Source organism: Triticum aestivum, chromosome 4B (assembly GCF_018294505.1).
Source record: "Triticum aestivum cultivar Chinese Spring chromosome 4B, IWGSC CS RefSeq v2.1, whole genome shotgun sequence".
In the NCBI taxonomy this organism is placed as follows: domain Eukaryota; kingdom Viridiplantae; phylum Streptophyta; class Magnoliopsida; order Poales; family Poaceae; genus Triticum; species Triticum aestivum.
Window position 1 is genome coordinate 533,505,159 of NC_057804.1, and position 26,898 is coordinate 533,532,056.

Sequence of the window (26,898 nt, forward strand, 5' to 3'; positions counted from 1 at the left end):
CAGCCATCTGCATAGAATGCCTCTCCGTAGGCATGGCTCTTCCCACGAATCGGAGGCGGCGAAACTCAACACGTCCTCCCTTGAACTGCACCGCGGCCTGGTGCACAGTCAGACTGTCGCTGATCTTGTGCTGGTAGAGTGTGAACTCCGGACGAGTTGATGGCCCAATCGCGACTTTGATGATGGAGACGAGAAGCTTGACGAACCCCTCAGGCACATTGGCGAACACCTGTGACTCACAGTCGTTGCCATCCATCTATAAAAGTAGGAAAAAATTCTGATAGTCAGCCTGGCTCTGGTACCAAGTTTGTCACGACCGGTTTTTCAATAAAATGCTTATTGAGAAACCGACCTTTATATAGACCAGTATAGGAAAAATCTCCTTACTAGTAGACAAATCCTTGATACAGAAATCCAGAAGAACTAATTATTATAGAAGGTTGAGCTATGGCTGCTCAACAATTTATTACAAGCACGCCAATATTATACTTAAAGGCGAATATTACACAAGGGTATGGCGGCATACTACTGACTCATAATAAAAAGTGGTGGTGGTTATGTCACAGTGAAGTGGGTGACATGACTCCTAATCTTGCAGCTCATCGAGCGTCGGAGTGAGGCTCAATGATCTTATTTGGGTAGCGGAAGCGTATGTGGTACAAGTGAACAATTCCAGGATCGCACGGGACTGACTGGGATTCCTCTAGGCGTCGGACTCGCTATCATACTCTTCATCCATAAGATCACCTTCGTCGATATCTGGCCAAATCAACAAGCCAGGTGAGTACTTTGAATGTACTCGCAAGACAGTTTGGACATAAGATATAACAGATGCAAACATGATGCACATGAGCAGGTTAGTAATGCACACTTAAATAATAAATTTGTACGACCGGTTAAATAAAAAGGAAGTCAGGCGGTAGTCCTCCCTAAATCCCGATAAAAGTAACTGAAGACCAATCGGGTGTCTGAAGCGACGCCTCGAAAGGTAAAAATAAAATTTTACATGCCGCAGTCGGGCGTCTGAGCGACACCACATAAAGGGCTTATACTGAATGTAAATGATAGTGCTTGCCACAGTCGGACGTCTACGCGACATCTCGGAAAGGGCTTATAATGAAAGTAAATAACAGTGCGTGCCACAGTCGGACGTCTATGCGACATCTCGAAAAGGGCTTATAATGAAAGTAAATAACAGTGCGTGCCACAGTCGGACATCTACGCGACATCTCAAAAAGGGCTTATAGTGAAAGTAATTAACATAGATGCCACAGTCGGATGTCTGAGAGACATCACATAAAGGGCTTATAACAAAAATAAACAACAAGAATGCCACAGTCGGATGTCTACACGACGTCACATAAAGGGCTTATATTTCATCATCCGAACTCAAGTTGTTCATGAAATTATGTCAGTTCAAGAAAATATTCAGTAATAATAATAAACAGGTTAGTCCATCCACAGGAATAATATTCAGCCGGGTTTACCACTCAATTATGTTCACCGGAGATTTGTCATTGAGACTGACATAGATAAGTTGATTATGGTCCTTGACCATAGATACAGTTACTTGAATGATTTGGGACTCTACAGAGTTTGTACTATTTAACCACAGCCAACGGATTCCAGTAGTCACAGCAGACTACTTCCGTTTACGGTATTTCAGAGGAAACCCATCTAACCAGTACACACCCATTCCACATCCCGATGCCAGGAATCACCCTAGGCAACGTTCAAGAAAAACTTTGAGACGGGGAGGCTACAACCTCGCATAGCATGGGATCAAATTTATATCGCGCGCTCTAAGGGGTGCCCCCCTCTCGGTCCCAACCGGAAACACCCATGCCCCCTGACCGGATGACTGGCTTTAATCCAGGGCCATGGAACCCTCATCCCGGCCCCTCTATTTGGTGTGTACGCGGAAAGAGGCTTGCAACCTACTAGACCATATTCTTTGCAGAAGACATGTGGTAGCACACAAAAAGGATACGGACGGTAACGTGACTTGATTCACGTCAACACAGGAGTTGAACGGTTTGGCATAAGACTGGCATGCTTCAACACTACCATCTTACCACCTCTCATGTCACCACATGATCAGTTTATCTCTCATCAATTTCACATCGAGTTTTGAAGCTCACTTGTAGTTACTTTGCATGCAATATAACAATCACCGATGCTCATATAAACATGCCATGAACTAGCTACTCGAGCAACCATGCAAAACACTCATCATATCAAAGGTTCAAACATGCTTGCCTGGTTCGGAGTAGTCGGAGTCTAGCTCGGCGAAGTTCGCGGTCCCGTCACCTCCGTCGGTATCTACGGCATAAAGAAACTGCATACTAACGTAAATGCCGTGTGTGCACAAAAAGTGTTCCAAATATTTTTCAATTAAATCTGATAAAAAAACTAGATAGAAAACTAAAGATGACAGGAAAAGAATCAAATCAAAACCACCTTTTGTTTAAAATTTATTAAGGTTTTGGCCGAGGGACTTATCTGTAATGAAACAGAAAGTTTCTAGGGGCTAGCTTATAAAAACAGAAAATGCTTCGTATAGAAATACGCCAACCCCAAAGGAACACGCACTCTGCCCGAAGGCGTTTTCAGAAGACGGTTCGGTAAAAAGGGAAAAGGCTGACGAGGGGGTCCCACCCGTCAGGTTTGAATTTTCAAACAGAGTCACCGGCACCTGAAGGCTAGGCGATCCACGGCGAGGTAGGGGGAAAGGAGGGTACCTACGAGTTCCTTGGGTCCTTCCGCATCTGTGGGTGGTGGAGTTGGTCGTCGGTGAGCACCACGTCGACGGCGGCCACAACTCCGACGGACGGTGGTTCGGGTGTTGGTGGATCTCTCCGGGGAGGGCTGCAAAGGTCAAATTGGGGCTCGGGTTAGCGCACTGGGTGCACTAGAGGGTTGCTGATGCGGTTTGGGCAGCGGGGATGGTCTCACCTGAGTGAATCAAGTCGGAGGCCGAGGCGGATCGGGGTGGCCGGAGTCGGGGAAGGAGACCTCCTCGGGGTCCTCCTAGTAGCTAGGCGGGGCTCTGGTGAGGTGGAGGTGTGGTGCGGGGTCGAAAGTGAGCTCGGGGCTCCCTTTTATAGGCGATCCGAGGCAGTGGCCGTGAACGGGATAACGCCGGCGACGATTACGGCGAGGCAGTGGGTGGTCAGGTGATTAAGGGGGCTAGGTATCATCGCGACGGTCTAGTGGTTCCGTTCCAGTGCTAATCTTGGCCTGCTCTAGGTGGTAATCTAGGTTTCTGACAGAACGGCTCACGGAGCTCGTCGGCGGCAGGGGGCACGCTCTGCGCTGCTCAGGCCAGGGCGACGGTGCCGCAGCGTGTACAGGTGAAAGGATCGATACGGTTGACTAGAGGGGGGGTGAATAGGCAACTAACAATTTTTAAGCTTTTCTTTAACAATTTAAACCTTGCAACAAAATAGGTCCAGATATGCAACTACGTGGACAACCTATATGATGCAATGACAACTAGCACACAAGCAAGCAATAGATACAACACAAGTAAGCTTGCAAAAGTAAAGGCACGAAATAACCAAGAGTGGAGCTGGTGAAGACGAGGATGTGTTACCGAAGTTCCTTCCTTTTAAAGGGAAGTACGTCTCCGTTAGAGCGGTGTGGAGAAATAATGCTCCCCAAGAAGCCACTAGGGCCACCGTAATCTCCTCATGCCATCACACAATGCGAGATGCCATGATTCCACTATTGACGCCCTTGAAGGTGGCGACCGAACCTTTACAAACAAGATTGGGGCTATCTCCACAACACTTGGAGGCTCCCAACAACACCACAAAGCTTCACCACAATGGACTATGGATTCGAGGTGACCTCAACCGTCTAGGGTGCTCAACACCCAAGAGTAACAAGATCCGCTAGGGATAAGTGGGGGGAATCAAATTTCTCTTGGTGGAAGTGTAGATCAGGGCCTTCTCAACCAATCTCGAGGAAATCAACAAGTTTGATTGGCTAGGGAGAGAGATCGGGCGAAAATGGAGCTTGGAGCAACAATGGAGCTTTTGAGAAAGAGGTAAGTCAACTTTGGGGAAGAAGACACCTTTATATAGTGGGGGAAACAATCCAACCGTTACCCACCAAACAACCACGCACAGAGCGGTGCTACCACTTGGGCAGGGCGGTACTGCCGCACTGACGAGGGATGCAGGGTCCTGTCCCCCGAGCGGTACTACCGCGGAAGTATAAGCGGTACTACCGCTTGGAGCGGTACTACCGCCGCTACTGCCGCTACTAGTACCGTAAAACCCGACACGAAAAATAGCGGATGAGAATAGAGGCAGTAGTAGCCCGGAACCACTGCGGTACTACGGCCGAAGTTCACAAGCGGTACTACCGCTCGGGGAGCGGTACTACCGCTTGATGAGCTTCGGCGGTACTACCGCTGAGGACCGCGGTACTACCGCTGGGACAGGACAGGCAGGCACAGATTTAGGAAAGATAGCTCCAATGAAGCGGAAAGAAGCATCGGGTGTGATAAGGATGTGTACGTGTTGATTCCACCCTAGCCTTACCAAAGCGGATCCCCTCTTGATAGTAAGGTGACTCCTACGAAACTGGACCACCAGCAGAGAAACAAAGGAGCTACACCATCTTGAATAAAATACCGAGGGGAAGTAATCGTCTCGTGCCAAAGGATGAATCTCTGAAAGAACTCAATGCACACGATTAGTCTGCAAAAGCATTGTCATCAATGACCAAAACATCTTGGGGATAAATATGCCCTTACAATCTCCCCCTTTTTGGTGGATTGATGATAATACGGGATTTGCACAAGCAGGAAAGATATAGGATCGGTGCAAAGCCCCACCGTCCTAAAATGTAGAAGGGCTCCCCCTGAATGTGTGTTGTCTAGATAAGTGCTTTGGACTGCACGGCACAGATACCAGGATCAACGCTCCCCCTACATTTTAGAGACCAACTACCTAAGCAAGATATATGAGAGCAACATAGATAACAGGATAAGCAAGCAACTCATAAGCTAGATAGACATAGATAATGATACTCGAAAGATAAGTAGCATATGTATCACACCATATGACTGGAACTTAGGTCTCACTGACACAAACCAGACACAAACTAAACCAGGCAAATGGCGAGAAAAAACAAACGACGGAAGACACAACACAAATTCCTAAACTCTCTCCCCCTTTGGCATCGAGACACCAAAAAGGAGAGGGAGTGTTGCTACAGCTCCAGGTGATAGCAAGAGAATCAGGTCTCAAAGGGATCGTCTGCACCCCCATCATCGGTTAGGAAGTGCTCGGCATCAGAATCGGTCCACGGGCAGTGCTGCTGAATCCACTCCTCCTCCTCAGTAAGCTGGTCCTCAGATCCACTGTTAACGGTGGCACCCAACTAGCGCATGAGCTCCTTGTGACGACGACGGGCCTTCTTCTCACCCACATGAGTCATGTACTGACCGTGAGCCTCCATGCAGAACAACTTCTTCATCTTGAGCTTGAGCTTCTTTGCCCAAGAGGGCTCGGCCATAGAAGGCACATAGTCATCATCATCCTCAGCCTCAGCCTCAGCCTCCTCCTCGGTCTCCATGGCAGTAGCAGACAAAGGAACTCCAGATTTAGGTACCTGAGCGCCCCAGTTGTCCTTCTTCCTCAGATGCTTGATGTCGTGAGAAACCAACTCCCCGGTCTCTAGCATCACCTGGGGATAGACACGACCCCAGGCCTTCTCAATAAGCAGCATGATGAACGGACCATAGATCGGGCACTTGCGCTCGGAGATAGCAGATAAAAGCTCAGACCACATAACATGGGATATATCCAGGGACTCTCCGGTGTTCTGTTCCTTCTCACATTGGCAGAAGAGAAGCATGTCCACAAGATAAGAATGAACCATATCCAGATTCTCGATGCGAGGGAAAAGAGTCTCACAGAAGACACGGTGAAGAATGTCCAGAAAGGCAGGAAGCTCATATGTTTCCTTCTTCGTCTCAGGGTTGATCTTCAAAGTGCAGTATGGCCATAGAGCTTGCTTGTGAGTGGCGGAGGTGTTGTGGTGTGGGCGAAAGCCGACAGGAGACGCAAGCCCTTGATCTTCCACCCCAATCAATTCCATGAACGCCTTCCACTTGACTGAAAGCAACTTGCCATTGGCCATCCAAGTCAGTATCCTGTCCTCATCAGTCCCGAGATGAACCGTGGCATATAATTGGGCCACAATATCAGCATCGTAATCTTTGTTGGATTGCATGACACCAAGAATGTTCAGTTGAGTGCACATCTGAAGAGCTTCACCAAAGTAATCAGGATCCTTCTCCATATGGTCGGTGTCGATGGGGTGCACGTTAATAAAGAGGTTCTTCTTGGCCTTGAGAACATCAAAGAAGATGGCAAACTGAAATCTGTTCCAGAACGGACGGTTGACCAAAGTGGGATCTTAGTCTGCCTCATAGGGGTTGCAGCGACGTCTTGCCCAGAACTCCTTGGCTGGCATTTCTGGCACAGTTTTGCCAGGCTTCGGCTTGACACCAGGCTTCTTCTGGAGTTGGGGGTGGAGGACGAGCACTTGAGGAACCTCCTGCATACTCAGTTGTGTGGCACCGCTTGGACGTGGCACGACTGGGGTTGACACGCCGAGCCTGATGCTCAGGAAGCTCATCACCTGGAACCACACACAAGAACACGCAAACAACCAGAAAGAACGAGCATAAGCCACCAAGCAAAACCAAAAAGGATCACTGATTAGTAAAAGTATGGTGGAACCTGGTAGAGGGCGGTAGTACCGCGACCTGTGAGCGGTAGTTCCGCTCCAAGCTGTAGTACCGCTCCAGAGGGAGCGGTAGTACCGCTCGAGACGGGAAACATCAGTTTCCTACTGCCGTGGTCAGATCCAGCACTACCGTCCTACCAAATTCAAAAATACTCCTACCAAACACCAATCCAAACTTCCTAGAAGCCTTCTCCATCCTACTCAAGCCTAGATTTGGAAAAAAATCTAGAGATGCAACTACTATTGCCCCTAAGATGCTAGATTGGAAATCTAGACAAGAAGAGAGAGAGAGAGAGAGAGAGAGAACGGGGGCAATACTGGCATCCATGGCAAAAGGACAAGGTGGGGATCGTCTCCACCGAAGGAAATGGAGAGGAGCGCCCCGGAGAGGGAGATCCGCCGGAGCCCTCCCGCGGCACCGGTTGCTGGAGAGACGAAGAGCGTGGGGGCGAGGGAATGGGTATGGGGGAGAAGAAAACTCCCCCTGCCCCAGATATAACCCCCTGCCCCCGCCTCGCAGTGGTAGTACCGCGCTAGTGGGCGGTAGTACCGCTTAGAGCGGTAGTACCGCGCACCACCAGCGGTAGTACCGCTCAGCAACCACAGGCCTCTAGACACACACGGCTTAAGCTCAAAAAGAACGGAAAAACCACACCCAAGAAAGAAGAAAGACCAACAAGGCCACAAACACACTAACAACGGAACAGAACACACCTCTTCAAGAGAGGGCGGTGGCCGAGGCCACCTATGTTTGAGTCAAGAGGTATGGCGTCGCGAAGATTTTAACCTTGGATCCATGACCAAAACTCGTCCTTGAAGCACTAGTACCATAAAATATGGTTAAAGTGAAAGACTAGATCAATTTATGCATAATGGGGGGAGGGAGAGTTCATTGAGAGAACAACACTCCCCCTATGTCCATGCCTACATCTAAACTAGACAACAAGTTGAGTGTGGTGGGGGGGGCACGGGTTCAAGTCACATTGCTCGAATTAATGATATTTAGCTCATGCCTTAACTCGCGAAATCTTGCTTCATCCAAGGGCTTTGTGAAAATATCTGCAAGGTTATCATGAGTGTTGACATACTTGAGCTTGATCTCCCCTCGCCTAATGTGATCCCGGATGAAGTGATACCGGATCTCAATATGCTTCGTCTTGAAGTGTTGCACCGGGTTGAGAGAAACCTTGATGGCACTTTCATTGTCACACCAAAGAGGCACTTTATAAAGTTTGCCTCATCCATAAGAGTTGTGCACAACAACTACCGGCCGCCACATATTCTGCTTCGGTGGACGAGAGAGATACACAACTTTGCTTCTTAGAAGACCAACTTACCAAAGAGCAACCAAGAAATTGGCACCCTCCGGAAGTGGACTTCCTATCCACCTTGTCTCCCGCCCAATCAGAATCCGTGAATCCTTCAAGCTTGAAGTTAGCTCCTCTTGGGTACCATAGGCCAAAGTTTGGGGTATGAGCCAAATATCGAAAGATTCGCTTGACCGCCACAAAGTGGCTTTCCTTTGGTGCGGCTTGGAACCGTGCACACATTCCCACACTCAACATGATATCCGGTCTAGATGCACAAAGGTAAAGCAAGGAGCCGATCATAGAGCGATATACCTTTTGATCCACCGCTTTACCATTGGGATCAATGTCAAGTTGGCACTTGGTAGGCATCAGAGTAGAGGCCGGCTTGACATCACTTAGCTTGAATCTCTTAAGCATGTCTTGAGTGTATTTGGCTTGGTTGATGAAGGTACCTTCTCTTCTTTGTTTGATATCAAAACCAAGAAAGAACTTCAACTCTCCCATCGAAGACATCTTGAACTTAGAGGTCATGAGAGCAGCAAATTCTTCATTGAAAGCTTTGTTAGGGGAACCAAAGATAATGTCATCAACATATAGTTGTCACACAAACAACTCCCCTTTGACCTTCTTAGTAAAAAGAGTGGGATCGATTTGCCCAACTTCAAATCCACGATCTTGTGACAACTCGGTAAGGTGGTCATACCACGCACGTGGGGCTTGTTTAAGGCCATAGAGTGCCTTATCGAGTTGATACACATGATCCGGGAAGTAAGGATCCTCGAACTCGGGGGGTTGCTTGACATAAACCAACTCATTAATAGGACCATTAAGAAAATCACTTTTCACATCCATTTGTTGCAACTTAAAGTTGTGATGGGAAGCATAAGCAATCAACAATTGTATGGATTCAAGACGAGCAACGGGAGCAAAGGTTTCACCGTAGTCGATACCCTCGACTTGGGAGTAGCCTTGTGCTACCAATCTTGCCTTGTTGCGAATGATGTTCCCATGAGCATATTGCTTGTTCTTGAAGATCCACTTGGTTCCAATGACGTTGTGGTTCCCCGATGGCCTTGGCACCAATCTCCACACCTTGTTGTACTCGAAGTTGTTGAGTTCTTCATGCATGGCATTGAGCCAATCCGAGTCTTCGAGCGCCTCATAGACCTTTTGGGGTTCAACACAAGAGACAAACGCGTGATGTTCACAATAGTTTGCTAATTGTCTACGAGTGCTTACCCCCTTTCTTAGACTTCCAACCAAATTTTCCATTAGATGGCCTTTGGTGGTGAGTTTGGAAGCAATCTTCGCGGCACGACACTCTAATTCCTCCTCGGAAGTGGAAGGAGGAGGGTTAACTTGATCATCTTGAGCGCCGTCTTGAGCTTGATCTTGAGCTTGCTCATGATCTTGAACTTGCTCGAGGGGGAGAACTTGACCTTGGGAATCAATTGGAGGTTCACCATCATCTTGAGATTGATCTTGCCCTTGGTATTGTTCCCGAGGTTGAGGGCCTACACTTTGCTCTTCGGAAGCGTGTGGGTCTTGAGTAGATGAAGGCTCCACTTGAGTGGAGCATTGTCCTTCTCCTTCGGCCACAAGGGGTTCCTCAATGGTTAGTATATGACCAATACCCGTTCTTCTTATGGCTTGGGGAGGAATTTCATCACCTACATCACAAGTACCACTTTGCTCCACTTGGGAGCCATTATTTTCGTCAAACTCCACGTTACACGTCTCCTCAATGAGTCCGGTGGACTTGTTGAGAACACGGTAAGCATGAGAGTTTGTAGCATAACTAACAAATATGCCCTCATAAGCTCTAGCCTCGAATTTAGACAAACAAACACCTTTCTTGAGAATGAAACACTTACACCCGAACACCCGGAAGTACTTGAGGTTGGGCTTGTTTCCGGTGAGTATCTCATAAGGAGTCTTGTTCAAGCCTTTGCGGAGATAGAGCCGATTGGATGCATGACATGCAGTGTTGATGGCTTCGGCCCAAAAGTTGTATGGAGACTTGAACTCCGCCATCATGGTCCTTGCCGCATCCATCAACGTCCGGTTCTTCCTCTCTGCAACACCATTTTGTTGAGGGGTATATGGTGCAGAATATTGATGCTTGATCCCCTCATCACTAAGAAACTCATCCAAGGTGTAGTTCTTGAACTCGGTGCCATTGTCACTTCTTATTGTCAAGATCTTTGCATTGTGTTGATGTTGAGCTTCATTTGCAAAGTCGATGACGGTTTGTTGAGTCTCACTCTTCCTCTTGAAGAAGTATACCCAAGTGTATCTTGAATAATCATCCACAATCACCAAGCAATACTTTCTACCCCCAAGACTATCAAAGGATGGAGGCCCAAAGAGGTCCATGTGCAGGAGCTCCAAGGGTCTCTTCGAGTAGATGATAGTCGTGGGAGGGTGAGCCGTCTCATGAAGCTTTCCTTCGATACAAGCACTACAAGCACGATCTTTGGCAAAACTAACATTTGTTAGTCCACGGACATGGTCCCCCTTGAGAAGACTTTGCAAAGATCTCATATTGACGTGGGCTAAACGGCGATGCCAAAGCCATCCCACATCAACTTTAGCCATTAGGCATGTCGCGGTCTTAGTGGGTTGCTCCGGAAAGTTAATCACATAGAGATTGTTCTCGACATGCCCAACAAAGGCTACTTTAAGAGTCTTGCTCCACAAGAGGGCCACGGTATCAATATCAAAGAAGGTGGCAAAGCCCATGAGTGCGAGTTGACGAACGGAAAGTAAATTGAACGCAAGGGACTCAACAAGCATGACTTTCTCGATCGTTAGATCATGAGAAATGACAACCTTGCCAAGACCCAATACCTTAGAATGTGAGGCATCACCCCACTCGACATTGGTGGGCATAGATGGGATCTTTTGCACGTCCACCACCAAGTCCTTGCTCCCGGTCATATGATTTGTTGCTCCACTGTCGAGCAACCATGATCCCCCACCGGAAGCAAACACCTACAAGAGATCAATGCTTGGTTTTAGGTACCCATTGAGTAATGGGTCCTTTGATGTTAGTAACAAGGGTCTTAGGAACCCAAATAGACCATTCAATGTACTCATAAGAAGAACTAACAAATTTAGCATAAACATGCCCATCACTAGCACGGCACAACACATAAGAGGGGTTAAAGTCGCTGACTTTGTTGGGAGAGTTGGCTTTGCACTCTTTGGCATCACCACTCTTCGCATTGTTCTTCTTCTCCTTAGGAGCACCCTCTCCCTCCTTCGCAAAGGTTTGCTTGAGCGGGGGAGGTCGTTTGGTCTTGTTATTCTTCTCCTTGTTCTTCTTTTTGTTCTTGGACTTGGGTGAGAACCCAACTCCCTCCTTGCCCACAACTTCCTTTTGATCGCTCAAAAGGTCATTTAGGTTCTTCTCGCCTTGTATGCATGACACAAGACCTTTCTCGAGTTGTTTCTTCAACTTGGCATTCTCCTCCACAAGATGCACATGCTCACAACATGGGTTAGTAGCATTTGCATTATCAATTAAGACCATGTGAGGAAATGTGGCCTTTTCCTTGGTTAGCTTAACTTGGAGTTGAGCATGAGACTCCTTGAGGTTTGCATGAGCACCTTTCAAGACCTTATGGGCCTTGTCAAGTACATCAAACTCCTCCTTGAGTCTAGCATGATCAACCCCAAGTTTAGCCTTCTCGGAAGTTAGAACACGAGACACAACAAGAGCACGATCAAGATCTTTCTTTAATTTGGCATGGTCATCGTTGTGTGACTCCTCAAGATCCAAACGATGCCCACGCTCTTCCTCAAGAGCATTAGAGAGATCTGATATCTCATCGGCATAGTCACGACTATGACCTTCCATCTTAGAGATGGTTTCTTCGTGAGCCTCGATCATGTCATTGGCTTCACGAAGTTGTTCCAAGAGAGGAACGAAGTGCTTCTTGGATTTTCCCTTGAGCTTACTCATGAAGGACTCAAATTCATTTACCTCCTCATTAGACCCCTTACCATCATCAAAGCCATCCGTTGAAGGAGGATTAGGAATAATGGTGGTTTTGATGTTGGGGGTTAGCTTGTTGGTGGCTTTAGCCATGAGGCACTTGGCGGTGATGTTCTCGTTGGGTGAATCGAAGAGAGACACCCCGGGAGTTGTGACAATGGCAACGGATGCCATAGCCGTTTCTTCACTATCTTCATCATCATCATCATCCTCACAGTATTCTTCTTGAACTACCAACCCGGGTGTAGGAGTCTTCTTGGTGAAGTTGTTCTTGTTTGGGAAGGACCTGGCTTTGTCTTTTCGGATGAACTTGCCACCATTGTCTTCCCGCTTCTCATAAGGACAATCCACAACGAAATGGCTCACATTGCCACAGTTGAAACAAGTTCTAACTCGTTGCTTGCCCTTGAGGCCACTTGAGTTGTTCTTGTTGAAGTTGGGTCTTGTATTCTTCTTACTCCAAAATTGTCTTAAGGCAAGAGCCATGTGCTCATGATAATCATACTTCGTGTCTTCGGGGTTGCTCTCCTCATCTTCCTCTTCTTCTTCTTCTTCCACACTAACCTTGGCCTTCAAGGCAAGGTTGGGTGAAAGAACATGCGGTGCCCCCATGTTTGATTTTGGCAATTGATGGCAATCTCTATGGACTAATGGTTGCCTTGAGTTACATTTGAAGGGTTTGTCCATAGGCTTTTCTTGCAGTCCATTTGTTGGTTTCAAGGAGAGTTCATGATGACCAAGTTGCTATTAAGGAATTATCCAAAGATTGGTCTTATGACTGTTGAGCTTATTGCAAGCATGTCTTGAAGAAGAAGATTGTGTGATCATTCATGTTTACCTTCAAGACATCATCCAAAGGAAGAGAGTTGGAAAGATTCAAGGTTGATCAAGACTAAGTCAAAGAATGAATTAAGTTGATCAACACACAAAGCATAGAAGATGTACCGAGAGGGATCAAGCGATCCCATGGTATGGTAAGCATGGTCAATTACGCTTTGTGTACTAACCCATGGTCTTCGTGAGAGTTCTTTGTGGGGTTAGGTTGCGGTGTGCAAGCTCAAGTTGAATCATCACGAAGAGATCATATGCTTGAAGCTTGCCGTCCATTGTGGCGACAATGGACTTGTGAAGATGTGCAGAAGAGTGGCTCACCCATAGTGGAGTATGGGGGAGCAATCAACTAGTCTTCTTCGAGCCAAAGCAATCAAGAAAGGTGGTCCATCTTGAGGAGGAGAAGATCGTCATCATCTAGCTCAAGTGGATCATGTGCAAGGCAAAGGTTTGCCCTTGATAGGTTTTCTATTTTACCGGTCTCACGAGACCGGGTTATAGGATTGATTATCGTACTATCAAGGGGGCTCTCGATGAGTTGCTTGATCGTATCGTTCGTAGAGAGCTCAAACCATTGCATCCTTGCATCATCTTTTTGGTTCTTGTTTGGTTCTTCTCCTTGTGAGATTTGGAGCTTATAGTCATTTTTATGACAAGCTCGAGTTCATTGAAAACGGAGTTCTCATGCATCTTCTATGATGTTTTCGATGTTGGAGGGTATGCCGGTTCTTCTCGGTTGGAGGTTTCACTCCTTTGTTTGCTAAGCATACCTCCCCTGCCTCGCTGTTTTGATGCTACTCGTCTTGCTCTATCCAACAAGCTTGAGTTTGCTCAATTCGGAGCTCATTTGCAGAAGTTATGGCAGTTCTGGTTTCCTTGGAGTATTCTTTGTTTTAGCGGTAGCGGCTTAAGGCTGGCGCCAGCGGTAGTACCGTGGTCCATAGCGGTAGTACCGCTGAAGCTCCCCAGCGGTAGTACCGCTCTCAGAGCGGTAGTACCGCTCCAAGCGGTAGTGGAGCGGTACTACCGCTCTCCGAACGGTAGTACCGCTTGGGGTTTTTCGGCCGTAGTACCGCTGTGCGTCTGGGCTACTTCCGCCTTGATTCTTGAACAAAGTTTTTTGTGTCGGGTTTTGCGGCACTAAGGGCGGTAGTAGGAGCGGTAGTACCACCCTAAGCGGTAGTACCGCTCTTCCCTAGCGGTAGTACCGCCCTGGGGTCAGAGCCCTGGCAGCGCGGCAGTACCGCTGGGTTGAGCGGTAGTACCGCCCTTCCCTAGCGGTAGTACCGCTCTGTGCGGGGCTGGTGAGTGGGATAACGGTTGGATTTTCCCCCACCTATAAAAGAGGGTCTTCTTCCCCAATGAACCTCATCCTTTGAGCTCGTGTTCTTCGCCCATTGTTGACCTTCTCCGAGCTTGCTATCTCTCAATCCCTCCATGGATTCTTGCTAGTTTTTGGGGGGAAAGAGAGAGGAGATCTAGATCCACATTTCCACCAATCACTTTCTTCTCCTCTATGTGAGGGGAACCCCTTGGATCTAGTTCTTGGAGTTCTTGGTGTTCTCCTTCTTGTTCTTCCTCTCATTTTCCTCCCTAGCATTAGTTGCTTTGGTGGGATTTGAGAGAGAAGGACTTGGGCACTCTGTGTGCCCTTGCCATTGCATTTGTGCATCGGTTTGAGTTCTCCACGGTGATACGTGGAAGTTACAAGTTGAGAAGCTTATTACTCTTGGGTGCTTGGTGCCCTTGAGCTTGTTCCTCTTGGGTGCTTGGGCGCCCTAGTCGGTTGGTGGTGTTCGGAGCTCAATCATTGTGGTGTAAAGCTCCGGGCAAGTGTCGGGGTCTCCAATTAGGTTGTGGAGATTGCCCCGAGCAATTTGACGGGTTCCGGTGACCGCCCCCAAGGGTTGCCAAAGTGTACGGGTTCGGTGACTGCCCCCAAGGGTTGCCATTTGTACGGGTTCGGTGACCGCCCTCAAGGGTCCCTTAGTGGAATCACGGCATCTTGCATTGTGCGAGGGCGTGAGGAGATTACGATGGCCCTAGTGGCTTCTTGGGGAGCATTGTGCCTCCACACCGCTCCAAACGGAGATTAGCATCCGCAAGGGTGTGAACTTCGGGATACATCATCGTCTCCGCGTGCCTCGGTTATCTCTTACCCGAGCCCCTTTACTTATGCACTTTACTTTGTGATAGCCATATTGTTCTTTGTCATATATCTTGCTATCACATAGTTGCTTATCTTGCTTAGCATAAGTTGTTGGTGCACATAGGTGAGCCTAGTTGTTGTAGGTTTTGTGCTTGACAAATTAACCGTTAGGTTTATTTCGCATTTGTTCAAGCCTAAACCGTAATTATTTTAAAGCGCCTATTCACCCTCCCCCCTCTAGGCGACATCCTTGATCTTTCATTGGGCTTCTTTGCCCTTTGAGAACGGAGCACCGCATTATCGGTGGTCTTGTCCAAGATGCTCATTGCAACGAACTCATCCAACACTTCACCTGAGGTCATGGAGTGGAAGTCCGGTCTTTGACGAATGACAGAGGACATGGCCTTGTTGTAGGGCATCATGGCCTTGAGGAACTTGCGCTTGATCCAATTGTCATCCATGTCCTTGCTCCCATGATCTCGGAGTGCGACCGCGAGTTTGGTCACTCTTCGAAAGAGCTCACGAGGTTCTTCATCTTCTTTCATTGCAAACTCATCGGCTTCATCTTGCACCACTTCATAGTTGGAGTATTGAATGCTAGCACTTCCTCGATAGAGAGACACAACACATTTCCATGCGTCTTTAGCCATGGCATGAGGAAGAAGATGAGGGAGATCTTCGGGAAGGATTGCATCTTGGATGATGAAGAGAGCACTCTCATTGAATTGATTATCCACGTCTTCTCGAGGGGTGAAGTTGCTTGGGTCATGTGGATAGAAACCTTCTTCTATAATTCTCCAAAGATTAGTATTCACATGTTTTAAATGACGCTTGAAACGATAAACCCAAGCATCAAAATTCTCATTTTTCACAATCTTAGGAGGAGGACCGGCATGATTTAAATGAATAGTAGGAATCGGTCCACCATAAGTAGGAGGTTCCACATGGGCAAAGATGCCGGAGCCATTTCTACCACTAGTAGAAGGACCTTTTTCACTATTAGCTTCCCCCCTTGTCGGAGGTGGCATCCGTCACCTTGTTAGTGGGATGACCCACTTTCATCGGCGAGGTGGATAGTTTAAGTCCTTCTAGAAATTCAGAAAACATGCTTTTAACCTCGGTCGTCATGGAGGTTTTCAATGTGTCTAAAGCCACATTGAATTCCTCACGTGAGACCGAGGTTCCCCCATCGGCCGTAGACGAGATAGGATTCACACCGGAGTGCTCCTCCGCACCGTCGTTGGTGTCAACCATACTCTTCGGACGGCAAAGTCCTTAATAAAGAGACGAGACTCTAATACCAATTGAAAGGATCGATACGGTTGACTAGAGGGGGGTGAATAGGCAACTAACAATTTTTAAGCTTTTCTTTAACAATTTAAACCATGCAACAAAATAGGTTGTCTAGATATGCAACTACGTGGACAACCTATATGATGCAATGACAACTAGCACACAAGCAAGCAATAGATACAACACAAGTAAGCTTGCAAAAGTAAAGGCACAAAAAAACCAAGAGTGGAGCTGGTGCAGACGAGGATGTGTTACCGAAGTTCCTTCCTTTTAAAGGGAAATACGTCTCCGTTAGAGCGGTGTGGAGGCACAATGCTCCCCAAGAAGCCACTAGGGCCACCTTAATCTCCTCACGCCCTCACACAATGCGAGATGTCGTGATTCCACTATTGGTGCCCTTGAAGGTGGCGAGCGAACCTTTACAAACAAGATTGGGGCTATCTCCACAACACTTGGAGGCTCCCAACAACACCACGAAGCTTCACCACAATGGAGTATGGCTTCGAGGTGACCTCAACCGTCTAGGGTGCTCAACACCCAAGAGTAACAAGATCCGCTAGGGATAAGTGGGGGGAATCAAATTTCTCTTGGTGGAAGTGTAGATCGGGACCTTCTCAACCAATCCCGAGCAAATCAACAAGTTTGATTGGCTAGGGAGAGAGATCAGGCGAAAATGGAGCTTGGAGCAACAATGGAGCTTTTGGGAAAGAGGTAAGTCAACTTTGGGGAAGAAGACACCTTTATATAGTGGGGGAAACAATCCAACTGTTACCCACCAAACAGCCACGCACAGAGCGGTACTACCGCTTGGGCAGGGCGGTACTACCCCTGATAAGCGATACTACCGCTCCCTCCCAGCGGTACTGCCGCACTGACGAGGGATGCAGGGTCCTGTCCCCCGAGCGGTACTACCGCGGAAGTATAAGCGGTACTACCGCTTGGAGCGGTACTACCGCCGCTACTAGTACCATAAAACCCGACACGAAAAACAGCGGACGAGAATCGAGGCGGTAGTAGCCCGGAACCACTACGGTACTGCAAGCGGTACTACCGCTCGGGGAGCGGTACTACCGCTTAACGAGCTTCGGCGATACTACCGCTGAGGACCGCGGTACTACCGCTGGGACAGGACAGGCAGGCACAAATTTAGGAAAGATAGCTCCAATGAAGCGGAAAGAAGCATCGGGTGTGATAAGGATGTGTACGTGTTGATTCCACCCTAGCCTTACCAAAGCGGATCCCCTCTTGATAGTACGGTGACTCCTATGGAACTAGACCACCAGCGGAGAAACGAAGGAGCTACACCGTCTTGAATAAAACACCGAGGGGAAGTAATCGTCTCGTGCCAAAGGATGAATCTCTGAAAGAACTCAACGCACACGATTAGTCCGCAAAAGCATTGTCATCAATCACCAAAACATCTTGGGGATAAATATGCCCTTACAATAGGCTAGCGGACTGCCACGCGGGGGCTTCGGGTGGCTCGGGTGGTGCTGGACGGCGTCGAAAGCTGGTGCTGGTCCCTGCCGGCTGCTACGGGTGGCTCTGCCACCGCAGAAGTTGCCGGCGTCGGCGAGGCACTCCGCCACCGACACCTGCGCCCGTCCAAAGGAACCTGCGGCGCTCTGGATAAGGAGGGAGAACAGGGAGCAAGGCGCCACTGCAGTTACTGGCGAGATCGACGCCGTGCTCTGAAGAAAACGACACTGACAGCCGAACTGAAACACTAAACTCTGAATTTTACTGAAACTGAACAGCAACAGTGCATGCCAGGTGTTCGATGAAATGTTTTTGGCATGTGGAAGAGTTTTCTGGAGCTGATCTTTGGTGAGGTGGCCTCTCAATGCACCAAGGGGTGCCCTGATTTATCTCAGAAATTTTTGGAGAAGAAAAATATTGAATTTCACCAAAAATGACAAATCTGGCCCAAACTTGCAGTGAGCAAAACTTGAAAAATTTGAACTGTGCAAGAGTGGATCTAGGTTGAGGGTGCTAAGGACCAGGCAGAGGAGTTGGTTTGGGATCAAGACTCAAAAGAAATCAGGTACTTCCTTTGTAAACCACCTAGGTCCAAAAATAAAGACAGAAATAGTTTTGGGAATAAAATAAATTGAATAAAAATCAGAAATGGGTTGAACTTGCTAGGATTGGATATTTGACTTGACCCAAAGTGGAGGGAGGGATTTTGGAGTAAAGTTTTCAACCTAGGTCATGGCATAAAAATAAATTTTTGAATGAGGAAGGATCAATCCAAAGTCACTAAAAGAAAGTATTTCAAATCTTTTTCTCAAAAAAAAAATTTGGTTGAGCCAACAAAATTTTGAAAAACCCTTAAGACTAAGGACCGAGGTTGAGAAGGTCCTTTCAAAAGTTTGTCATAAAAGATTTTGAGAGGGAGAGTCCCTCAAAGAGAAAAATTCAAATAACCTCCTTTAAATCAAATAAAGATTTTAATAAAAATCCAAGTCAAAATTTTGGGGTGTTACACACCCCGACTGGTTATCACGTATTGGCTTTGACTGTAGTGGCTAGCAGCCCTGGTAATGTTCCTGTAGACCACGGTACAAAACCTGCAGCTCCCCTATTCACCTTTTCCCTTCTTTATTTGTTTTAGTTGTGCGTGAATGGGCTGGCCCGATAAGCGAAAATGGTTTAGCGAGACATCATAAATCCTCGCTGAGCGCGAGAAATAGTCGCCGTGCTATATGATCACCTATGTCTCACTCCTATGTCTCGCTTATAACTAGACAGAGGGAGGGGATGTATCTGGTGCACCAAATCAATTGGTGCTACCGGTGCACCGGTCGTCCGTTGCACATTAAAAAATGTTCAAAAAATCCGGAAAAAATAGTGCATTGAGACAACATGAATATACGTTGTCACAAAAATTTAAATCAATATTCAAAACACTGCTCGAGATACAAAAATAACAAATTTGACACTGAATAGTACATAACACAGTTGGGCTTCAGTTTTGGCCCTTTAGCACATAGACGTCAAATTTGTCATTTTTGTATCTTGAGCATTGTTTTGAATTTTGATTTGATTTTTTGTGACAACATACATTGATGTTGTATCGATACACCAAAAAAAATTCAGAATTTTTTTGAACATTTTTTATTGTGCAACGGGGTCCGGTGCATCGGTTGCACCAATTGCTTTGGTGCACCAGATACGTTCCCGATAGAGGGAAGCCTCGAGTTAGGTGAGCGCCAGATGGGCAAGCCCAGCCGCGTGAGAGGCGACGACCTTGTTTATATGTTTTGTATTTATTTTTTTATTTCGTTTTCTCTTTCTACTTTTACTTTCGTTTATACTTACAAATATTCTAAGTAAACATATTTAAAAATTACAGAATTTTTTTTTTAAAAGTTAACCAAGCATTTTAAAAATGTTGAATAGGTATAGAGAAAATGTTTCACATGTGTACGAAAAATGTATACAAAAATATACAATGTGTGTGAAAAGGTCAATCGTGTATTTAAAAAATGTTAATCAAGCAATTGAAAAAATATATTAAACAACTATTTGAAAATGTTATTCAAGCATTTGAAAAATGTGTATACAAAAAATGTTGACCATGTATTAAACAATTATTTGGAAAATGTTAATCAAGCATTTGAGAAAATTTAGATGTACGTACAGAAAATGTTGACCATGTGCTCAGAAAATGTTAACCATGCATTTGAAACATGTCTAATGTGTATAGAGGAAATGTTTCACATATATACAAAATATGTATACAAAAAATGTACAATGTGTGTGAAACAAGTTCATCGTGTAACTAAAAATGTTAATGAAGCATTTAAAAAATGTTGAGTGTATAGAAATTTTTAACATTGCATTTATAAAATATTAATCAAGCATCTAAATAATGTTAAATGTGTATATATTTTTTGGTCATCTATTAAAAAATTGTAATACTGTATTTGAAAAATGTTAATCAAGCATTTGGAAAAGTTTAAAAGTGTGTATAACAAAAATATTGACCATGTATTCAATAAAATGTTAATCTTGTATTTGAAAACTATTAATCAAACATTTTGGAAATGTTTAAATTTTGTATAGAAAGAATGTTGACCATGTATTAAAAAATATTTAATTTATATTGGCAAAATGTTAAACATGCGTTAGAGAAAGTTCTGGACATACACCATAAATGTAGAATGAAAACGAAAAAAATGAAAACCAAAAAGAAATGAAAATACAAGGAAAAAAGATAATAAAAAATAAAACCGAAGAAACACGTGTAAGAAAATGCGAAAACAGTGAAAATCGACAAAGAAACAAATAAAAATAAAAATAACGATGCAGAAAGAAAAATTAAAGGACAAAAGAAGGAAAATGAGTAAGAAAAGGAAAAATGTTAAGAGAAACATAGAAAGACAAATAAAAAAACAGAGAAGAAACAATAAACACAAACAAAGAAACAAAAATAAACCCGGAGGAAACTGGATTAAAATGAAGAAATCCAGTAAAAACTGAGAAAGAAACAAAAAAAAGCTGGTGCAAAAAGAAAAACAGAAAAAGGAAAGATTATTGCGGACAAGAAAACGTTGTTGGGACTGATGGTGCTCCCTATTGGGCCGGCCAAGTCGGTGTTGTGGGTGACTCGCCCATGGCGCTTGCGACGGGCGGCAATACGGGGGTGGTTCTCCAGCGAACCTTTCATTCGTGCCGGGCTTCTGGCTACCTCAGAATCTGACATCCGCCTCATACCTTTCGTTTTGAGATTTTGAAAAGAGTTGCTCTTTGAAGAGCAAAGTACGATAAAAGCTGTAACCTGTGTTCGGGGTGGGGAGCTGGGGTCATTACGGAAACGCTGTGCATGAGGCCATCAGAAGCTCACCTGGCTCACCTCAAACATGTACTGCCACCATAAAAAAAATATAAGAGCGTTTTAATCACTAAACCGTAGGAAGTGCTCCTTTTGTGTCGAATGCTCTGGCATTTGTACATGCGATGTTTGTGAAGGCATCCAAACTACCACCGCAACCAAGCAGCAAAGATCGGCATGCACAGCAGCAGCGGCGCAACTGAGCAAGCACCCCCTAACTGGGCCGGCCACAGTGATACTACATCGCTTTCTTGTTCCTCTTTTATTACGCACATAGCAGTATTACTGTCTACAAACACCTTGTGGATCACTTGACATCATATACAGAGAAACCGGTCTAGCTTTTGTCCCACAGAGCTTCTTATGGCTAACGCTGACTGACACCATGCGTGTCAACATCAAACAAACTATAGTAAAAAGAGCAACGGTAGCTACATATGCTACGTACGTACGGTTCTCTCCCCGGACTGGATTTGGATTCGGTGTCGTTAAAACCTAAAAGAGGCCGGCCATGCATGCACGCATGCACGCAGCGAGGGCTTTGGCTTCACTTGCTGCTGCCCTTGCCGTGGCCGTAGAGGCGGAAGAGGTTGAAGGCGGAGACGAGGGCGATCCCGACCATGGTGGCGCTGGCGGCGACGGCGCACGCAACGCCGCCCCCCGCCTGCGTGCAGAACCGCTGGTATAGCTCGCACGTCTTCATCCACTGGAACTCCACCTGCCCGGTCTTCCCCAGCAGCGCCGCCTCCATGGCCACCGCCACCGCCCCGATTATCACGTACGCCATCACCTGCAGCACAGCTTACATTTTACAGACTTTACTCACAGTTTTATCTTTTTCCCCCTCAAAGTCCAAAAAACATTTTAAATCAACAAAATATAAAAATTGGTCAGCAGTGGTAGGGACTTAGTATTTTTGTGTGTACTCCCTCCGTCCTTTAAAGAGTGTACTTCCAACTTTGTTGGAGGGTCAAACTATCTCAATGTTTGACCGAGTTTGTTCAAAAATATATCAATGTTTATGAAACCAAATATGATGAAAATAAATTTTATCATGAATCTAATGCTACTAATTTGATGGCATAAATGTTGGTGCATTATTGTATAAATACGGTCAAACATAAAAAGGTTTGACTTTTCAACAAAGTTGAAAGTACACTCTTCAAAGGATGGAGGGAGTATGTGTCAGTAGTAGAAGCAATCGTGTCGAGCTCGTGGAGCTGGTCGTCGTCCTAGTAGCAGACTGAAAACAGGTTACTCCGGATGAACAGTGCAAGAGTACCACGATGTTTGTTGGGGGAGTTCAATGGTAGAATGAATAGGCAACTGAACAACCCAGGGCTTGGCCTCACATTAATACCACCATGTGGTGTTTATGATGGTGCTGAACTTGTGATCTCCCAACTAATACCAGCATGTACTGTCCATCCCGGGGCTTGCTGAATCCAGACAGCAGATGCACATGCTCACATTTGACCGCGAGAGACCATTCCTTTGTCGAATGAGAGTGGTTTTTCTACACCCACTCTTGGTGTACCCACGGTGCACCCATGCAAGAAAACATACCAAAACCTTTTGAAAAAACCTAAAACTTTGTAGGAATGATCATCAACAAATGTTAGAGAGGCTTGCAAATTTTCATGGTCATATGACATCCGAGGAGCTCTATACAAAAAAGAAAAAATTACTCAAAATGTACGTGCACTGTTTAAACAAAATTTGTAAATTTGTTTTTTTTGTATAGTTCTCCTAGAATGTCATTTGATCACCAAACTTGACAAGCCTCTCTAACATTTATTGATAATCATTTCCACAAAGTTTCAGATTTTTTCGAAATGTTTTGGTATGTTTTCTTGCATGGGTGCACCGAGGTGGGGTTCAGCCACTACTTTCTCTTGGCAACATCTTATTTCATACTTGCACCATCAATACTATTGTATCTCTATAGTGAGTAGTGCATTTTTTAGGAACCATGACAAGGACATAAGTAAAGGGTCATTGCAAAATGCATCACATCCCTGGGTGGGCATTGAATATGGTGTGTGCATCTTAGCTATGCAAGGCCGGGTGTCACTCATCATGATTTGTATCCTCTTGATGCTACATTTTGAGTTAGTAAAGTGCCCTTTATCGAAAAAAATGATCGAGCAACCGCAGACGTTGGGGGTCTCAATTAAGTGTGTTTTTGCTCATAATGATTTGACAATTAATTTGCAAGGAACATACCAAAATGTGGCTATGTGTTGATTGTGATATATGACCAGATGTACGGACAAGTTATGATACAAACAGTACTGCAGCAGCTAGACGAGATCGATGTGACCTGACGATAGCCCAATCTATAATTTCTAGGAACAGAGGAGTGCCCCATATGCTATAAATGCAAAATTCAAGCAGTAGTTTTCCCCTTTTTTTTATCAAACAAAAAAAAACTTTCCCTTTTTTTTATCTCTGAATGGTTAGTATGGACAGTAAATGTTATAAGTCTGATTTTCTCCAGCTGTAGAGCAAAAGAAAAAGAAGTTCTCATGCCAGTAAGTAAATCCATGCAGTTTACTCATCTGGCAAATGCATGAATTTTGTGATAATCTAATTATTCACACAGAAGGACCTCTGTTGAGTGTCAAGAGCGACAACCACATCCCCCCCCCCCCCCCCCCCCCCCCCCCCCCCCCCCCCCCCCCCCTAAAATGCGCCCGTGATAGCCGAAAGCCACTCACTGATAGTGAAAGCAAGGAGACAAACATGATGTATGTATGGTAACGAAAGCAAACAAATGACAAGAAAGGCTGATGGCGACAACAACCACTAGTAACTTGCCTGATCACAGGAGAAGATCGCCCATGCCAAGGGCCTGTTGAGAAGGATGCCACCCCTGATAATACTCACCAGGCACCTCGCGCCCTGCAGCAGGCTGTAACAGGCGACCATTCCACTTGCTATCACCAAGATCCTGCATCCAAAGACAAGTGATCAACACACCACCACTGTGTGCGGTACTTAATGTTGGCCTACAGAATTACTTGTACATGTTACAGCCTTGATGTCCTGGGTTAGCTTTTCAATTGTACTACTTGGCACATTATGTGTTGGTCCAGTGTGAGTGAGGATGGTCCTGCTAGCTAGCTTGTGGAGCTAGAGGTGTTAAATGTGGAGAGAAACAATGAAGGTTTTTTGAAGTGGGCGATGCAAACGCGCACACACACATCTGATGGCTTCAATGCCGACCATAAATGGCTGCCAAACATCCTGAATCGCTGATCATGGAGCACTGTATCACTCGCATTTTGAACAAAACTTCTAATTTTCTCCACTGATAAAAGAACACCATGAATTATTGGCACAGTAAAAATAAACCCGTTTCAGATGCAGTAAAATCGTAGATGCGCCTCTTCCGTGATCGCCGGTAGGCGAGGGGAAGTAGGTAGGTTCATGCGGTCAGTGTACGCGCCCCCATAAATGATCTAAGTAACCATTGAGCACTGCACTGCACTGCACCACGTGGTGGGTGCGACGATGGTTGCTACTGTGAGCACACTTACACACTTGTCGTTCGTTCTCCTCCTCCTACCCGTTTCACCTCCCTGCGATGCCATCACCGGCATGCGTACGTACGCGCCATTAATTTTCAATGGAGTTTCGCGGCCAGGTCTGCCTGCCCGTCTACAAGCATGCAGGCAGAGCCTTCCCCGGTGCGGCCACGCAGCGAGGCGGGGAGGCAGCGCTGGCACCGGCACATATGGGGGATGGGCCGTTGGCCCCGACAGGGGGATAAAATAGCCTTTAAGCGCTTGTTTCCTCCGTGACGACGTACGTCTCGTCTCGTCTCTGGGTAGTTGGTCGTGGTGGTTGCTCTGCTAGCAGCTAGCTACTCCTGCAGTCAATCGTCTCGTTATCACCGTAACATCGTCCTCGTCGATGGTTTAATTTGCTCCTGCGTGTTGCACTATCTGATAAACTGCTGATACTATGTTGGGCTGGTGGCTAATCTGATCGCTTCCCGGCCAAATTAAGGAAGATTTCTATGAAAAACATCTGTGGGGAAGGAAGATTACTATAACTGAGCATGAGTAGCTCATAAAGGAAGTCGTACTAGGACATTGGCCGAGTGGCTAGTGCGTGGCCGGCTACTCAACGCCACAAGGTGAGGTACATGCTCGTTGTGTGAAAACCAGTAGTAGAAAGATTCTTAGCTAGAATAATGGGCTCGCTCGATCGATCCCATCGGCGACGGCGAGTGAACGATGGTTCCGCGACATATAGCACCGCTGGAACACTGCCGCAATGTGAACACCCGTACCGTACCAGTGGCTACTTTCGTGCAAAAAGGAAAAATGGAAATTTTGTGAAGATCCGCTTCTTTGCTGCTGCGCTGATTCACAGCCTGAGTGAGCCGTGACTAGTCGAGAGGAGAAATTTTTAGTGGCGGAGAGCCGTGACTAGTGAGACAGCGACTAGCCGTGACTGGTGAGACAGTGAGCCGTGCACGGCCGAGAGGGGATTTTTTAGTGGCCGCATGCAGATAGAGCAGGTTGATTTGATTTACTACTACTGCATGCTACTAACTGAGAGGAAATTAAGATAGGTGTTGCTTACACGAGGGACTGCATGTCGGTGTACCGGGCGACCTTCTGGATGGAGAAGAAGGTGCGGGACTGGCGGTCGGCGCCGAGGAGGGCGGCGGCGAGCACGGCCAGGCCGCACGCCGCGCACCGCAGGAGCACCTCGGCGGCGCGCACCCGCCGCTCCAGGGTGGCCGAGACTCGCCCGCCCGCGCCGTAGTAGCACACCGGGACATTGCCGGGGCTCACCCCGTCGCCTCCGCCCCCTCCTTGCCTCATGGTAGCCTTCTGATCCCTCCTGGTAGTGTTCAGTGGCTAGTGGCTAACTACTGAGGCCAGGGAAGGGAGGGCTGATGCGTACTACTACGCTACGGGCCGGGGAGCGGAGGTATTTAAAGTGGGCAGAGGCAGACGAAGCAGAGGAGGGTAAGGCTGGTCATAGTGGGAGTAAGGCTGGTCATAGTGGGAGTAACATAGGTAGTAACATAAATGCCACATAAGCAAAAATGATGATGTGGCAAGTAGTTAATGAGGAGAGAGACAAATAGAGTAACATAATATGTTACCATCACATAGCGGTTTTCAATGCATAATGAGTCTACAAAGTAATAAATGAAGGCAACTATGTTACCACACCTATGACACTACCCATTATGAAGGTAGTAACATAGACTAGTAACATATGTATGTTACTAGTCTAAGTTACTCCCCACTATGACCAGCCTAACATAGGTAGTAACATAGATGCCACATAAGCAAAATTGGTGATGTGGCAAGTAGTTAATGAGGAGAGAGGCAAATAGAGTAACATAATATGTTACCATCACATAGCGGTTTCCAATGCATAATGAGTCTACAAAGTAATAAATGAAGGCAACTATGTTACCACACCTATGACACTACCCACTATGAAGGTAGTAACATAGACTAGTAACATATGTATGTTACTAGTCTAAGTTACTCTCCACTATGATCAGCCTAAATGTGCAAGAGGTTCTCACCACAGCCGGAAAAGCCATGCCGTCGACCATGTATTCAATGCGTGTGCACGCCACCCCACGTAGCCCGCTGTAGTTCTACGTATTGTAGACCGCCATCGTCGTCACCGACAGGCGGTGTGAGCACCTTGGTCCGATAAGGTGCAGACC

The 26,898-nt window shown here is 46.4% G+C and overlaps 1 protein-coding gene across 1 annotated transcript; it reads right to left on the reverse strand.

Annotated features, from left to right (window-relative positions):
- Positions 1-21,421: 21,421 nt before the first annotated feature.
- LOC123093130 (CASP-like protein 2U2) lies at positions 21,422-26,122 on the reverse strand. The gene is made up of 3 exons (XM_044515042.1): positions 25,785-26,122; positions 24,009-24,141; positions 21,422-21,978 (listed from the first exon to the last, which is right to left on the reverse strand). The coding sequence occupies exons 1-3, from the start codon at positions 26,027-26,029 to the stop codon at positions 21,736-21,738; spliced, it is 621 nt and encodes a 206-aa protein (XP_044370977.1). The 5' UTR covers positions 26,030-26,122; the 3' UTR covers positions 21,422-21,735.
- Between the last annotated feature and the right edge of the window lie 776 nt (positions 26,123-26,898).

Bases quoted from the DNA above. Each gene is read 5' to 3' on its own strand.
- LOC123093130 (XM_044515042.1), bottom strand. From the start codon at position 26,029: ATGAGGCAAGGAGGGGGCGGAGGCGACGGGGTGAGCCCCGGCAATGTC. The intron at 24,142-25,784 runs GTAAGCAACACC...CTTTGGATGCAG, and splicing joins ACCGACATGCAGTCCCTCGT to GATCTTGGTGATAGCAAGTG. The intron at 21,979-24,008 runs GCAAGTTACTAG...GCTGTGCTGCAG, and splicing joins CGATCTTCTCCTGTGATCAG to GTGATGGCGTACGTGATAAT.